The following is a 14,297-nucleotide window of genomic DNA, read 5'->3' as shown; positions in this document are numbered from 1 at the left end:
TTTTCTCTCTTACACAGAATTGCAATTGCACCCATGTATTATTTATTGGAATATGATGCCTTTATAGCACAGCTGTGGGTGGATCAGACTCTGCAGGCATCTACTGCACCTCCATGACTAGAACAAGTGGCAGGGAGAAAGAAAATGAACAGACTTGTGTTCATTACCAGGGATATGAGAATGAAACAGATCATCCGTACCACTCACTCGTCCAGCCTCAGAGCAGAGCAGCAGCAAAGGCAGAGAAACACAGATTCAAGGGGCAATTGGTGGCACGCATTGGCACATCACAAAATACCCACTGTGTTGATCTCACAGCCCAAGGCAACATGGGAGGAAGGTTTCCTCAGATTGGAGGAGAAATAGGTTAAGGAGCCAGGCACCGATTTAACTCCTTTAAGGAAAAGGACTCGGGCCACTGGGCAGCCCTTGGGCTGCAGGGTTAGGATCACTGTGCTCCTTATCGTAGTTCTCTTTTTCTGTTTCTGTATTCTGGTGGTCCCAGTGCCTCCCAGCCCCAGCTGTACGGGGTGTGCTTCAGCCTTTTCTCATAGGAACACCTGCCAAAGTTGTCTGTATGTCCAGACGGCCACCTCCCTATGCTGCAGTGCTGGGCTTGTCCCAGCAGTGGTGCCATGTGACACGGAGCTGCCAGGCACAGCAGCACCCAGGAAATTACATCTCCTGCTGATGCATGGGGAAAAACACATAAATCACATTTCCTTCTGGGAAACCTGGAGAGCGTTGCTCTGCTCTGCAGATTTATGGCTGCTTCAGCACAGCGTGCCTTCAAGCAGCTGTAGGGCAAGAAACCCACCGGATGGGGGTACCATCCACTTTGCCAGGCTCTGCTGGCTGCCACCTGCTGCTCTTGCACAAGAAGCTCTGCCGTTTCAGCAGCCCGTGTCTGCCTCTGGTGTGTAAGTTAGAGTGGTGCCATCTTGGTAAACTTTTTGAGCAGAGATTTCTTTCCCCGCCCCCAGTGTCGGAGGACTGACTGCCTTACTTACGGAAGTCAAAATGTAGTGAGCATCTTGATGCAATAAGTTTTATGGATTTTCGTGCTGGTCGTATTTCCGCCAAACACTAAAATTTCTGTCTGCATGCATCTCTTTAAATCCATCAGCACCGTGCAGCAGGTCGTGAAAACCAACGCCGAACTGAGATTTGTGTTGTGCGGTCGTAAGACTGCAAACTGTCGGTTGTCTTGTGGCTCGTGTTGAAATCCACACCCCTGAGCTGTGATTCAGCACATTCCCAGAGCAGCCCGGGTTTCCTCCTGTCCGGCTGGGGGTGGATTTCCCCTCGAGAAGCCAATGAACAAAAGCTGGTGTATTCCTGCCCCGCTGGGAGGAAGCCTGCTGTGCCCGGCTCTTCCTGCGGGATGCTGGCGGAGCTCTCAGAGGGCTGTGGGCGGGATGGAGGCAGGAGGCGGCGGGGCGGGAGTGCAGAAGCCGTAATTCTGGGCTGTGCTCCTTGGCTCCGCTCCATGCCTCTGAAATAACAGCTCTGCTTTGGTCTAGCTGCGCGGAGAAGCCAGGGCCGGCTGCCTGTTTCCTCCTTCAGCAATCCTAAGGGAGGTAGGACGGAGTGCTCTGCTATTCACTGATATTATCCAAGAAATACGTTTTATTTTAGCTATATTTTTTGACTGGCTGCAACAGTGTCTCGATGGGGAAGCTGTTCTCCAAAGGCTGGCGCAAAAGAGACGCGCGTGTGGTCATGCTGGGCCTTGACCTCGCTGGGAAATCTACCATCCTGTACCAGCTGAAGGGCGGCCAGACCATGGAGACGTGCCCAACCGTGGGCTTCAACGTGGAGGCCATGCGGACGCCCTGCGGCATGTCCTTCAACCTCTGGGACGTTGGGGGACAGCCCAACCTCCGGGCCAGCTGGCACCACTACCTGGAGGACACCAACATCCTGGTCTTTGTGCTAGACAGCGCAGACATGGCTCGGCTGCCTGAAGCGTTGGCGGTGCTGGAGGAGACCCTGGGCCACCCTGGTCTTGCTGAGGTCCCTGTCCTCCTCCTGGCCAACAAGCAGGAGCTGCCAGGGGCCATGGCTCCCGCTGAGCTGGGACAGCAACTGTGCAGGGGACGGCTGGCAGGGCACCCATGGATGCTGCGGGGATGCAGTGCCCACACTGGGCAGGGCTTGCAAGACATCCTGGGGGTGCTGGGGGAGTTGCTCCGGGGCGTGAGGCAGGGATCCCTGGCCCTAGAGCAGCCCCTCAGCTGAACCGGATTCAGAACAGGATTCTGCTCTGCCAGATGTGTCTACAAGAGACAGAAGGGTTTTGTTTTCCTCCCAGCTCACACTACGTCCCTGGTGGAGCAGGACTTGCAGCAGCTGTTCGGCTGTAAGATGTCACCTGTGGGTATGATCTTCAAGCCATGGAAGTCAATCAGGATTAGTGCTGATGGACAATGCGTGTGTATTAATTCCTTGTTCCCTGGGGGTTGGAACTAGAGGACTTAAAGGACCTTTCCAACCAAAGACATTCTGTGATTCTTGTCTTGGTTCATTCTTTCCTTCTGTTATTTTTAGTGAATGCTGTTTTCAGGAAAATGGCACCTGTTTTCCCTTGGATTATATTTAAATATAAAGAAATTAAATTTGGACTTCTGAGTGTTTGGAAATGCCTGCATGGCAAGACACTGGGGGTCAAGGTGAAGCCCCATCTCTGGGATATCTTAAAATCAGGTGAAACCATCGTGTGGGCAGACTGAGAGCCAAAGGGCTCCCCATGCTCACCATGTCCTGGGCACCCAAAATGCCCATCATGTGCAGCTCAGGTTGGGGCAAGGAGCCCTTGCTGCAGCGAGGGCTCCATCTGCTCTCACTGAGGCCACGGGGGGCAAGGAGCCATAAGATTTATGCCTGAGGGCTCCCTGCACCCAAAATTCTCTTAGTCAGGGTTGAGTCAGTGGTGTGCCCAGGCAGACAGAAAGGCCAACCGTATCCTGGGGTGCATCAAACACAGCATTGCCAGATGGCTGAGGGAAGGGATTGTCTGCCCTACACTGCAGTGAAGCAGCCTCACCTCAAGCACTGGATGCAGTTTTGGGCACAAAAAGGACATAAAACTATTAGAAAGCATCTGAAGGAGGGCTACAGAGATGGTAGGAGAGGGGCAACTGGGGGCTAGAGACAGGATCTGCACCAGAGAGCGGTGGGCATGGAACAGCCTGCCCAGGGCAGTGCTGGAGTTCAAGGAGTTCATCTGGACAACACTCTCAGATGTAGGGTTTGAATTTTGGGTGGTGCTTTGTGGAGCCAGGGTTGGACTCCGTGATCCTTGGGAATGTTCTGTGATTCTATGATTCTATAATTCTATTATGAAATGAATGGAAGTGTTGGGGGGGGGGAGGAGAGAGAGAAGGTAGAACGTTTTTGCTAGCAGAAATCAAGTGCTTTCACAGAAGAACTTCAACCTAGAATAATCACCAAAGAAAAATGCATAAAGAAGTCTTCTTCTAACAGTGCATTTTATGGTGCTAAGAATTAACAACCCAGCCGTTGGTCTCATTTCATAGGAGGCAGCAGCTGGAATGCAGAGTTCAAATGGTCACGAACAAACAGAATCTGACAAGACCACATATAAGAAGTTCTCCATAAAAAAATCCAAGTGAAAAATGTCATAATTTTTAGCTGCACCATGACAGAAGAATTATTTATATCTGATAAAATAGTCCTCAAGCACCTGCACTTATACAAGATGAGCAAACTTAGGCTGTCTGTGCAGCACGTGGAAAGGACACATGGTGTCCTCGAGCAGCAGACCCATGGGTGCAGTGCAAATCACTCTGTTACACTGCTGTGCCCCAAAATATTCCGTACCCAGTTTGCTGATGCTGCGGCCTCACATTTCTCATGGTACAAGATAGGCCATTGGACACTGTGGGATCAGCAGCGTATTAAGCTCAGTGCAGATTGAAACGCTGTGCTGCTGCTGCTTTTACAGCTGGCTCCTGGTGTGTAGAGACAGAGACTGCCAGAACGATGCTGGCTCGTAACATTTGAAACAACACCACAGGGTTCTCTTCTTTGTTCATTCCTCCTGTGCTGCAGAGCGCGTTACAACAGGTAAATCTATCCAGCCTCCTCTGTCCTAATAAAATCCTTGCACAACAGCACTTAAATACTGCATGTCAAAACTCACTGGTGCAAAGAGAGCAGCGTGGAGGGTTGGAGGAAGCCGTTTGGGCCGTCACTTCTTTACTGTGGAGATTCTGCAGGGGAACCTTTCCCAACAGCTTTCCTGGATGCTGGCTTCCTACAGCTGCCACCCCAGCAGCTCCCCACAGCTGTATCAGCCCTGTTTCCCTGGTCTTATCATCAGTGTTCAGCTGGTAATATGATCTGCTTTTCTCTGACTTGAATCTGGAGGCCATTGTTATATCTATGTGCAGAAGAAGCCAAGTCACGGGACAGCTGAGTTTGGGAGGACATCTTTCAAAGCACAGCTTAAGGCAGGGCCAGCTCTGAGGTTACAGCAGGTTGCTGAAGACACTGTGCAGCCATTCTAAGTACGTCCAAGGACGGCCACCTCTTCTGGGGACACCAAAAAGAAGAATCTCTGTATGCATACAGGAGGATGTACAGTGTTGGAAAGGATACACCTGATGACCCAGGAACCTTTTCATAGGGCTGACAACAACTAGTAAGAGGCAGGGCCTACTCTGATGGGTCCCAGCCCTGCGTCCCCTTGGCTTTGGTGAGCATCCCAAGATCAAATAGGACCAGGGGCCTTTGTGGGGTCAAGGGGAGCACTGGAACCACTGCCTAGGGACGGTTCAAAGAGGAGCTGTAAGGCAGAGACACAGGAACACCTCGGGGCAGAAAGGCCAACGAGAATGAGAAATGCTAAGAATAACTTTTTTTTTTTCAACATTACAGAATCACAGAATCGTTTGAGCTGGAAGGAATCTTTAAAGACCATCTGGTCCAACTTCCCTGCAATGAACAGGGACACGGATAGCTCCATCAGGTGCTCAGAGCTCCATCTAGGCTTTACGTCATAGGAGTTTGCAAAAGCAACTGTTAGAAAATGCAGAGAAATGTCATCATTATGACTTTAATACACCTAAGAGGTGTACAATCATTTCCTCCTCCTAAATAATACCACCTATAAAGCTTCACTGCATGTAGCTCACAGAAACAGGAGCTAAACTTCATCTGCCACCACTGCCTAAAACACCATTGCCACATGGTATTAAACACCAGCCGTGCAATTAAGGCCACAACAAATGATAAATTACAATTAAATACACCTTGGCATTTACAAGGGTTAATTAATTGGCTTCCCTCACCTTTCTGACACTTGATTATGGCATTTAAATCACAATCAACTTCTTGTCTGCAAAGCATTACAAGACCCGAAGTTCACAGAGTTGATGAATTATTCTTAAATTCACTTTTTGTAACCAAGCCATCATCGTGATGGGGTCACAAAGCCATCGGCTTCTCCAGTGAGAGGACAAACCCATGCAGCCCCAGGCCAGATTTAGCAACAGAGGAACCAGTCCTTGGAAGGACTGAGCTGGAGATCTCCTCAGGAAGACAGACACCATCCCAGAGCAGACCAGGACCAGCTTTGCTGATGTACTACAGCAGTCACTGCTCTCCATGAGCTGCCTGCTGAGGCCGAGGCTGGTAGAGCCCTCTGCTCCAGCTGGGACACCCTGAGCAGGTGCCCAGGAGCTGGCAAGGCAAGCAATCCACATGGCAACAAAAAAGCAAAAACAAAATCTTGGAAGATGCTGAGGTTTTCACACTGCAGGAATGCGTGTGGAGGGATTAAAGGATGACAACGGAAGCAGGTGGGCAATGTGGGTGCTGTGGCTGCTGGACCCAACTGCAGGCAGAAGGGAGGGATGTTCCTGCAGCAGCTGACGCTGGTTGCATCTCTCATCACCCCAGGAAAATGCAGTCTCTGGTACCCATTGAGCAATGGGAGATGCCAAGAAGGCAGGGATGTGCACAGATCTGATGGAAGCTCCACCCGGTGCAGCCAGCAGACTTCATGACCTTGTCCTTAGCCAGCACGGAAGCTAAAATCTCTATTATTTCTTTGGTGTCTCTCCTCCTACCCATGGGAGATGTTCTTACATCCCACGTAGATTCCCTTGCTGACACTGTTCCTAGTGGAAATAGAGACCAAACCCATTCCTTTCAGCTCTGCAGCTGCCTTTGGGCCGGATTGGAAGGAATCTTAAAATACACCCAGTTCCAAAGCCCTGCCATGGGCAGGCACACCTTTCGCTAGAGCAGCTTGCCCAGCACCACATCCAACCTGGCCTCTCTGCTCCATGTTTAAACAGGCAGCGAGGTTCAGGAGAAGCTATGATTCCTATGGGATTCTGTTCCAGTCTCTTCACCCAGCTGATAGGAGTGATGTTTTCCAGCAGCCAGTTCTGGAAAGCTGGAAGATTTCCTCCAGGAGCTGTGCTGATCACAGTGAATCCTGCAGAGCTGTCTGAAATGCTGAGGAACAGGGCACAGCTATGGATGTGATCAGAGGGCAAGAAATGCATCTTCCTGCACAAACACTGAAAGCAGCTTGATTGCTCGCAGTACATCTCCATCTCACCCTCTCTTCTCCTTTGGATTCACATAAGTTCCCACCTGGCTCCATGAGGTAGGATTAAACAAACAGAAATACAGATCACAAAGGGTGATCAGCACACAAATAGTTAAGGTGCAAACACGAGCTCCATTACGCTTCATCTCAGCACATGACAAAAACCCACAAAACAAACCACAATTTGCCACAGGAAACAGAACAGCTAGCTCACTTTCCACACCTGTGTCCCTGGATCACAGGGACAGCGGGATGGTGGTGGCCATGGTGACAAAGCACTGCCTCTTGCAGCCCAAGCTCTCCACTGCTTCTTTTCCCCTTCTCGAGAGGTGCTTCCTAATGGCTTGCCATCATTTGTTGTCCTACATCTGCTTGAATACACGTGTGATTTTACCACAAAAGGGAGCAATTTTTTATGCAACAAAAGCAGAAAGAACACAAGGCAACCAGGTTGCTTTGGTAGAAAAGACCCATTTGAAACACTCAAAACCCAAAGGGCATTATAGGTCAGAGCAGAGTAACAAAATAGACCATACTTAGAGATTTTAAGGTGGTGTTTTGTTTTGTTTTAAATACATCTGCAGCGCATCTTCATGCTTATTTCTCTGTTGTGCAGATTAAGCAAACAAAATGGAAGTGCAGCATTCAAGGTCAGGCTGGATGTGGCTCTGGGCAGCCTGGTCTGGTGGTTGGTGACCCTGCACATAGTAGGGGGTTGAAACTAGATGAGCATTGTGCTCCTTTTCAACCCAGGCCGTTCTGTGATTCTATGATACGCTTGTGTTTTAAGAAGTATGAGGAGGATCAGCGTATCTTCTAGTTTTCGTTCCTTCTAAGACGTTTCCTAGAGTAACACATTCATTTCTCCAACAGTCAGTCAGGTAGGGCCCAGTGGAAGCTATCAGATGGCCACGATACCACATGACAATGCAAAGCCCATTTCCAATCCACTTGGGAACCCCAAGAGGGGAACTCATACCTTGAGGTGAGGGCTGCTGCCACCCAGCTTGGCCACAGATCCCTGCCCAGGGCTTCCCAAGGCACACTGCAGGAGAGGCGCCTGCCATCCCGCGTGGCAAATCACTGCAGAACAACAGATCCCAAGTGGCACTGGGAACCTGGAGACATCTCTGGAGGTGGAGCAGGATGGTGAGCTCCTCAATGCTACAGAACACCATGCAGGCAGCAGAACTCACCGTCTCCCAGTTACACACATCAGCTGCAGCCCACCTACCATCGCCGCCTGTACACGTTTATGGCAACACCTGACAGAAATGTATAAAACTCCGTACCAGAACAGTACCCAAGTTCCAGAGACCACTGCGTTAGCTTACTTTATTCATTCTTGTAACATACGGCAGACGTTGAGGTGGACTTCTGCTAACTAATACTTAGTCAAGGACAAAAACCCCTATAGGTTGATCTGCAAAGACTAAGCAGTTCCGTAACTTTCAAAATAACTTCTTGAATTATTTTTTTTTTATAGTATTTGATAGCAGCTTTTTATTGGTTACAAAACCTAAGCCCATATACAAAATTAGGAACACATTTAGATGCCTCTTTGAAAGAACGTTTTAGTCTATTTTAACTGATAGTTTAAAAAAATAATAAAAACAATGCAATTTTAAACACTGTTCTGAAAACGTAAAAGTGCAGCAATATACTTTGTTTCCTTTATTAACTATGCGATGGTGCAATCCCAATCAAAAGCTGATAAGGTCACAACAGAAAGAACTGAGCACACGCCTTGTCTTGCCTGGACTCAGTTCGCCGATGTTCACTTTTAACATAATGCACTGAGTGCAAGAAAAAGATCAGATCTTCACAGTCGTGGAAAACCATTACTTTAATATCAATTTGTAGGTAATCGGTAGGATAATAGTGAGCACAGGCTGAGCAGGGTAACCGTCAGTCTATACGGCAGAGAAGGAAACGAAATGGAGTTAGAAGGGGAAATATTTGTTCACAATAACACCTGCTGGAACTCGAATTCCACAAAACCTTTGTGACCTTACCTAACTTTGACTTTTTATTGTTTAGTTTCTTAGCGAACACCACACATTTTCAAGGTTTTAGACTATAGTGTGTGAATAGGATGCAGTTACCATATGAAGCTTCAACTCAACTTCTGGGAAAAGAAAAAAGGCACAATGAACTTCAACTCAATTTTATGTGCACGAGAGTTGAAAAATCTGAGCCACCTTAAAGAGAAATTGATTCTAAAATTTATAAAACCTATAAATAATCAGAGGCCAAACCACTATATTAAAACAGATTATCTAGCAAGTAAAAATCTTGCAGTTTAAACATACGCTTGTATCCAGCTGGGATACAAGACAACTCGCTCTTTAAAGTGGCTCCACCTTGGCAGATATATATTTAATGAATGCACACCTGCTATGCGTTGTTCATCAGTGGAAAAACAGCTGATCCACAAAGCTCTGATGGCATCTGTCCTTATCTTCATCACAGTAAATACAACCCACATCCAATAACTAAATTAGTTTAGATTTTTCTATCCCTTCACATCAACGCATTGGGAAATTACACCCAGTAAACAACAGCAACAAAACCAGTTTGTGTGATAGCTTACGGAATTATCCATCTTCGCCCCAGTGACACCGAGATCCCTTTGAAAACCACTGGGCCGGGCCATGTTCCTAAAGCAGTGACCTCACATACCTTACGTAGAGTTATGTAATGTGCGCTGCACATCAGGTTGTTGCTGAATGGCGGCAGCTTCCATACAGCCTCACACGTCAACCAGTTTGCATCTTGTTTCATCGCGCGACTAAGATTTGAGACTGGTTTCTGAGTAACTCTTCCAATACTCCAAGAATGAAGCTTTTATGACGCTTCTAAGTAGTTGCTGGTTTGTTGCCAACCACATCATCAAAAGCACTGGTTACTAAGTAAAAAATAGATTAAGACTAAATTACAGTAAACATGAAAGCTCCACAGTTTAAACCCAATATGAATCAACCATATCCAATTATCAATTTAAAACAAAATATACTGACTGCTGAAAGTTGAAAGCAAGATTCTTTTTAACCGATACGTTTTTTTGGACAGAATTTTTTTTTTTTTTCTTTTCTCTACAGTCTGGGATTCTTGCTTTCAGCTTAACCAGAAGTTCAAGTCCGTAACAGGTTGTAGCTCAGGTAAAATACCATGCACAGCATTTGATTACTTCAAAACAGCAGGAACACACAGGCTGAAGTGAGTGGTCAAATAGGGCTCGCTGTTCTCAAAAATTAGGTATAATGGCAAAAGCTTTACCAGTCCAAATCTACAGTTCATTCTCCAACCCTGGTTTCTGAGGCAGTTAATGAACACACATCAATTACTGATAGATGAAGTAGTTTTTTTGTTTGCTTTAAGTGTTTAATCAATTGCCAAGTGTTGTGTTGTTGTTTGTTTTTGCTTAAGTTACTTTTATTTCAGTTTCACCAATGAAATCATTTGGCTTGCATTTTTTAATCTATTCTTCCACATAAAGTATATGAAAATATGTTTGTGGAGGACAATGACGAAGGCTCAGAGCAAACTGGGCCCCTGTAGTCTTCCAAAATGTATGCATCATACCAAAGTGTCTTGATCCACAGCGCACCATTTTCCAAAGAAGCTACTTTTCCGTGGAAAGCCAATGTGCCACCACTATGGAATTTTCTTAACAGAACTGCAGATTGCGGTTGTCAGCATGTGGCACCAGGAAAAAGGCAAAAAAAGGTAGTTGGGACCGTTAAAAAGAATTCTGAAACAGTTTAAGAGATCATGCATATGCATTTACAGTCCATGTGATAGTGACGTTTGGCAACTGCAAAGTGACCGATACATGGCTTGCTTTAGAAGCATCAAAACGAAGAGGCATGTGTGTCTTGGAGCCTTTTGTTTCTTCACTTGGTAGCCATCTGGTGGTGCTTCATACTGGTGTGGGACAGAGACGCTGCACTTTTTTGAACTTAAAAATTAAATTCTTTTGTTTGAAGGTTGGCTGTTGGGTCGAAATTGTAAGTACCTCCTTGAGTGGCTTCAGGAATGAGACTGGGATCCTCATCGATCTATCAAACAATACAACAGCAATCTGTTAAACGTCTGTTCCCAGCACAATTTGGTACTCATAAAAGAGATTCACAAATGTTCATCTGTTTATCTATTTTAAGTATTACTGCGATAGCATTAATTTGGTTGCAGCAGCCACATGCCTCACACTCTGTGTTGTCCACAAGCACAAATGAGCCCTTCTGGGTGGGGAGATCTAAATAGGTTTTGGGGGTCTGGCACTGGAGTGGAGCAGAATTGACTCACCTTAAGGCATTTCCCTTTACTTTGGGCGACTTAACACCTGAACTGGAAAGAGGGACTAAGGCATTGGGGGACAGCAGCAATTCTCAGGAGGAGGACTAGGGCACACCACTACAAAGACTGAATCTGGTCTCAGAATTGCTTGCAGATGTTTGTGAGTGGACAAATTAACACTTCTGCCTTCTGAAAGCAATGCTGCCTAAGTCTGCACACCTTTAATTCAATAGGAAGCTATCTTATGAGAACGCGGAGCTCCCGAAGTGGCAGGATTTGCATTGGTTTGCAGTGGTACTAAAATGACAAGGGCTCATTTTGCAACTTAAAGTTACTGTCTGAAAATTCATCTGTCATTACGTTTTTTAATTCCTATCTTCCAATTACAGAATTTCTACAATCTCTAATAAGTTTCAGAAACTCCAGAAAACGTGCTACCAGTATAGGCAATAATCTGAAGTACAGTCTTGATCCCCAAAAAAGGCAGTAAATTCAGCCAATTAGGCACACACTAAATTACTTTAGTTTATGCAAAATGTAAATGCACAAAAAGCAGCACTAACCTCAACAAGGCTATTTTTCCACCTATACCAACTAAGATCATGCCCTTCAGTTAACTACAGATATCTCAGAACCATTATGGAGGATACTAGATACTATCCACAGAATCATCACAAGCATAGGGAACTGGGTCAAAATATTGGGATGCAAGAAAATATCAGGTGGTCCACATCAATCAGCTGCAGAAAGTTTTCTGTTTTCATTCTCTTCAATGTGAATTCCACACTGAGCAATTACAGAGCTGAAATACAGTAATCTATCTGAAACAAGGATCCACTCCCCAGCTTCTAAGACTGGTGTATGTTGAAGTAAAAAAAAAAATTAAAAAAAAAAGGAGAGCCAGAGAACTGTTCAGATTCTAATCATAAGTAATTATATGTTCAGGTACGTGTCAATGCAATGAACACTGGGTCTGTGTCAATGTATTTACACAAAATGAGATCAGTCATCTTGATACTGCTGAAGAAAATTCCTGGAATTGAGAAATTCTTCAAAGACTTGCAATTCAGGGAAGGAGCACTGAAAAGGGAGCAGGAAGCTTGACCTCCCAGACAGGCTATGTTCACAACAAATGGAACAGATCACCAAGGACAACGTACTTACTAACGGAGCACTAACAGCACAGCGCATACACTTTTCCATCTTTAGCATACTTACATCATCACCAGAGAAATACTGATCTATGATTTCAAACGCTAGTTTATAAATGTCTTCATTCTCATGTTGTTGCAAGGCTTCAATTTTCTCTAACCCTGGACACAAAAAAAATGAGAAGAATTTTAAAATTAATTGGGAGTGAATTAGTGACGACTTTAGAAAAAAAACCTAACCAAGAAAACCCATGAAACATTACTACAGAAACGTACTAGAACATAGGATAAGGGAATTGTCTCTCTTTTTAGATAAAAGCCACTGTGCTTCTGGTTGTTTTGAAATATTGTTTTTAAAACTACTGTTGTCTAGTGCATAGCTTTTGTTTTATGCCTGGATGCATTCAAGGCCAGGCTGGATGTGGCTCTGGGCAGCCTGGTCTAGTGCTTGGTGACCCTGCACATAGCAGGGGGGGCCTTTTCAACCCAGGCCATTCTATGATTCTGCACATAAGCAAAGGAAGTGGCTTTATTTGACTAAGGCAACAAAATCTCATCCTAAAGTCAGATTAAAATCCTAGTCCCCTAACTCTGGATGTGTTACACACAAGAGAAAAGCTTCCAATACATCAAGTTCTCAAATTTACATTCAGTGCTACCTTAATACACTACATCAATTCAAACTAAGATTGAAATATCCCAAAGCCTGATTCCTTGTATGCGTTAGCCTTAATGAAATTATTATCATGGAACGGTTTGGGTTGGAATGGACTTCACAGACCATCCAGTTCCAACTCTGTCATAGGCAGGGCTGCCACTCAGCAGCTCAGGCTGCCCGGGGCCCCAGCCAACCAGGCCTTGAGTGCCTCCAGCAACGGGGCATCTACAGCTTCTGTGGGCAGCTGTGCCAATGCCTCACCACCTCTGAATAAAGAATTTCTGCCTACCATCTAACCTATATCTCCCCTCTTTTAAGAAGTTTAAAGACGTTCCCCTTTGTCCTGTCACTGTCGGACTGTGTAATAGTCAGTCCATCTCCTGCTTGCAAGCTCCCTTAAATACTGGAAAGCTGCAACAAGGTGTCCCCAGAGCTTTCTCTTCTCCAGGCTGAACAAACCCAACTTCCTCAACCTTTCTTCATTGTAGATGTGCTCCAATCCTCTGGTCACCCTCTTCGCCCTTCTCTGGGCACACTCCAACATCTTTCTTGTGCTAAGAGCCCCAAACCTGGATGCAGTACACAAGTTGGAGCCCCATGAGAGCAGAGGAGGACAATGCCTTCGCCCTCACTGCTGACCACCCCTCTGCTCATGCAGCCCGGGATACTGCTGGGCTTCCAGACTGTAAGCACGCATCACTGACTCATGTCCAGCTGGGCTGTTCTCAAGGAGTTTTCCTCCCACTCTGTACACATCCCTGGGATTTCTCTGACCAAAGTGCAACACGTTGCACTTGGCCTTGTCAAACCTCATTAAGTTCACACGGGTCCACTTCTCAAGCCTGACCAAGTCTCTGTGGATCACATCCCTCCCTTGTACAGTGTTAACTGCACCACTCAGCTTGGTGTCATCAGCAAACTTGCTGAGGGGCACACTCCATCTCACTGTCTGTGTCACTGATAAAGATGCTGAAGAGCTCCGGTCCCAAGACAGACCCATGGGAACACACTACTAGTCCCCCATCTTCACTTGTACACAGAGCCGCTGAGCACAACTCTCTGGCTGCAACCATCCAACCAAACCCTTATCCATCAAATGTTCCACCACTCAAATCCATCTCTCTCCAACTTAGAGACAAGGATGTAGTGTGAGACCACATCAAAGTCCAAACAGACAACATCAGTTATGTTTCCTTTGTCCACTGATGTCATCACTCCATCACAGAAAGCCACCAGATAGACCAGGTACCATCTACCCTTGGTGAAACTGCATTGGCTGTCTTGGGTCACCTCCACATCTCGCACGTGCTTTAACATAGCGTCCAGGAGGATCTGCTCCATGATCTTCCCAGGTACAGACATGAGGTTCAACAGCCTGTAGTTTCCTGGATATTCCTTTCTACCTTTCTTAAAAATAGAAGTTATGTTTCCCCTTCTGGGGGTATGTTAGGGTTCCTCACTGGGGATCTCCCCTGACAACCATGAATTTTCAGCTACAATAGAGAGAGCCTTGGCAACTACAGCCAGCTCCTTCCATACAATAGCATGCACATAAACCCCACAGACTTGTACATACTCAGCCTCTGACTTGCTCTGTTCTTAG

At 46.2% G+C, this 14,297-nt stretch overlaps 2 protein-coding genes across 3 annotated transcripts in view; one reads left to right on the top strand and one right to left on the bottom strand.

Moving 5' to 3' along the window:
• Positions 1–1,353: 1,353 nt before the first annotated feature.
• On the top strand, positions 1,354–2,624 carry ARL11 (ADP ribosylation factor like GTPase 11). Its single transcript, XM_042867835.1, has one exon. It carries the CDS (start codon positions 1,672–1,674, stop codon positions 2,239–2,241), a length of 570 nt encoding a protein of 189 aa, XP_042723769.1. The 5' UTR covers positions 1,354–1,671; the 3' UTR covers positions 2,242–2,624.
• A 5,270-nt stretch (positions 2,625–7,894) lies between these two features.
• The window catches only part of KPNA3 (karyopherin subunit alpha 3), a 53,154-nt gene continuing 46,751 nt past the window's right edge, over positions 7,895–14,297 (bottom strand). For both annotated transcript variants that reach the window (XM_042867608.1, XM_042867609.1), the window contains exons 16-17: positions 12,104–12,198; positions 7,895–10,647 (exon numbers count right to left, since the gene is read on the bottom strand). In XM_042867608.1, coding sequence (XP_042723542.1) covers positions 10,549–10,647; positions 12,104–12,198 — 194 coding nt within the window. In that variant the 3' untranslated portion in view covers positions 7,895–10,548. The remainder of the gene's footprint in view (positions 10,648–12,103; positions 12,199–14,297) is intronic.

This window comes from Lagopus leucura, unplaced genomic scaffold, assembly GCF_019238085.1.
Source record: "Lagopus leucura isolate 7727_CA_CO unplaced genomic scaffold, USGS_WTPT01 Super-Scaffold_100001, whole genome shotgun sequence".
Classification (NCBI taxonomy): Eukaryota; Metazoa; Chordata; class Aves; order Galliformes; family Phasianidae; genus Lagopus; species Lagopus leucura.
The sequence above is the reverse complement of the archived record's forward strand: the minus strand, read 5'-3'. Positions and strand labels throughout refer to the sequence as shown.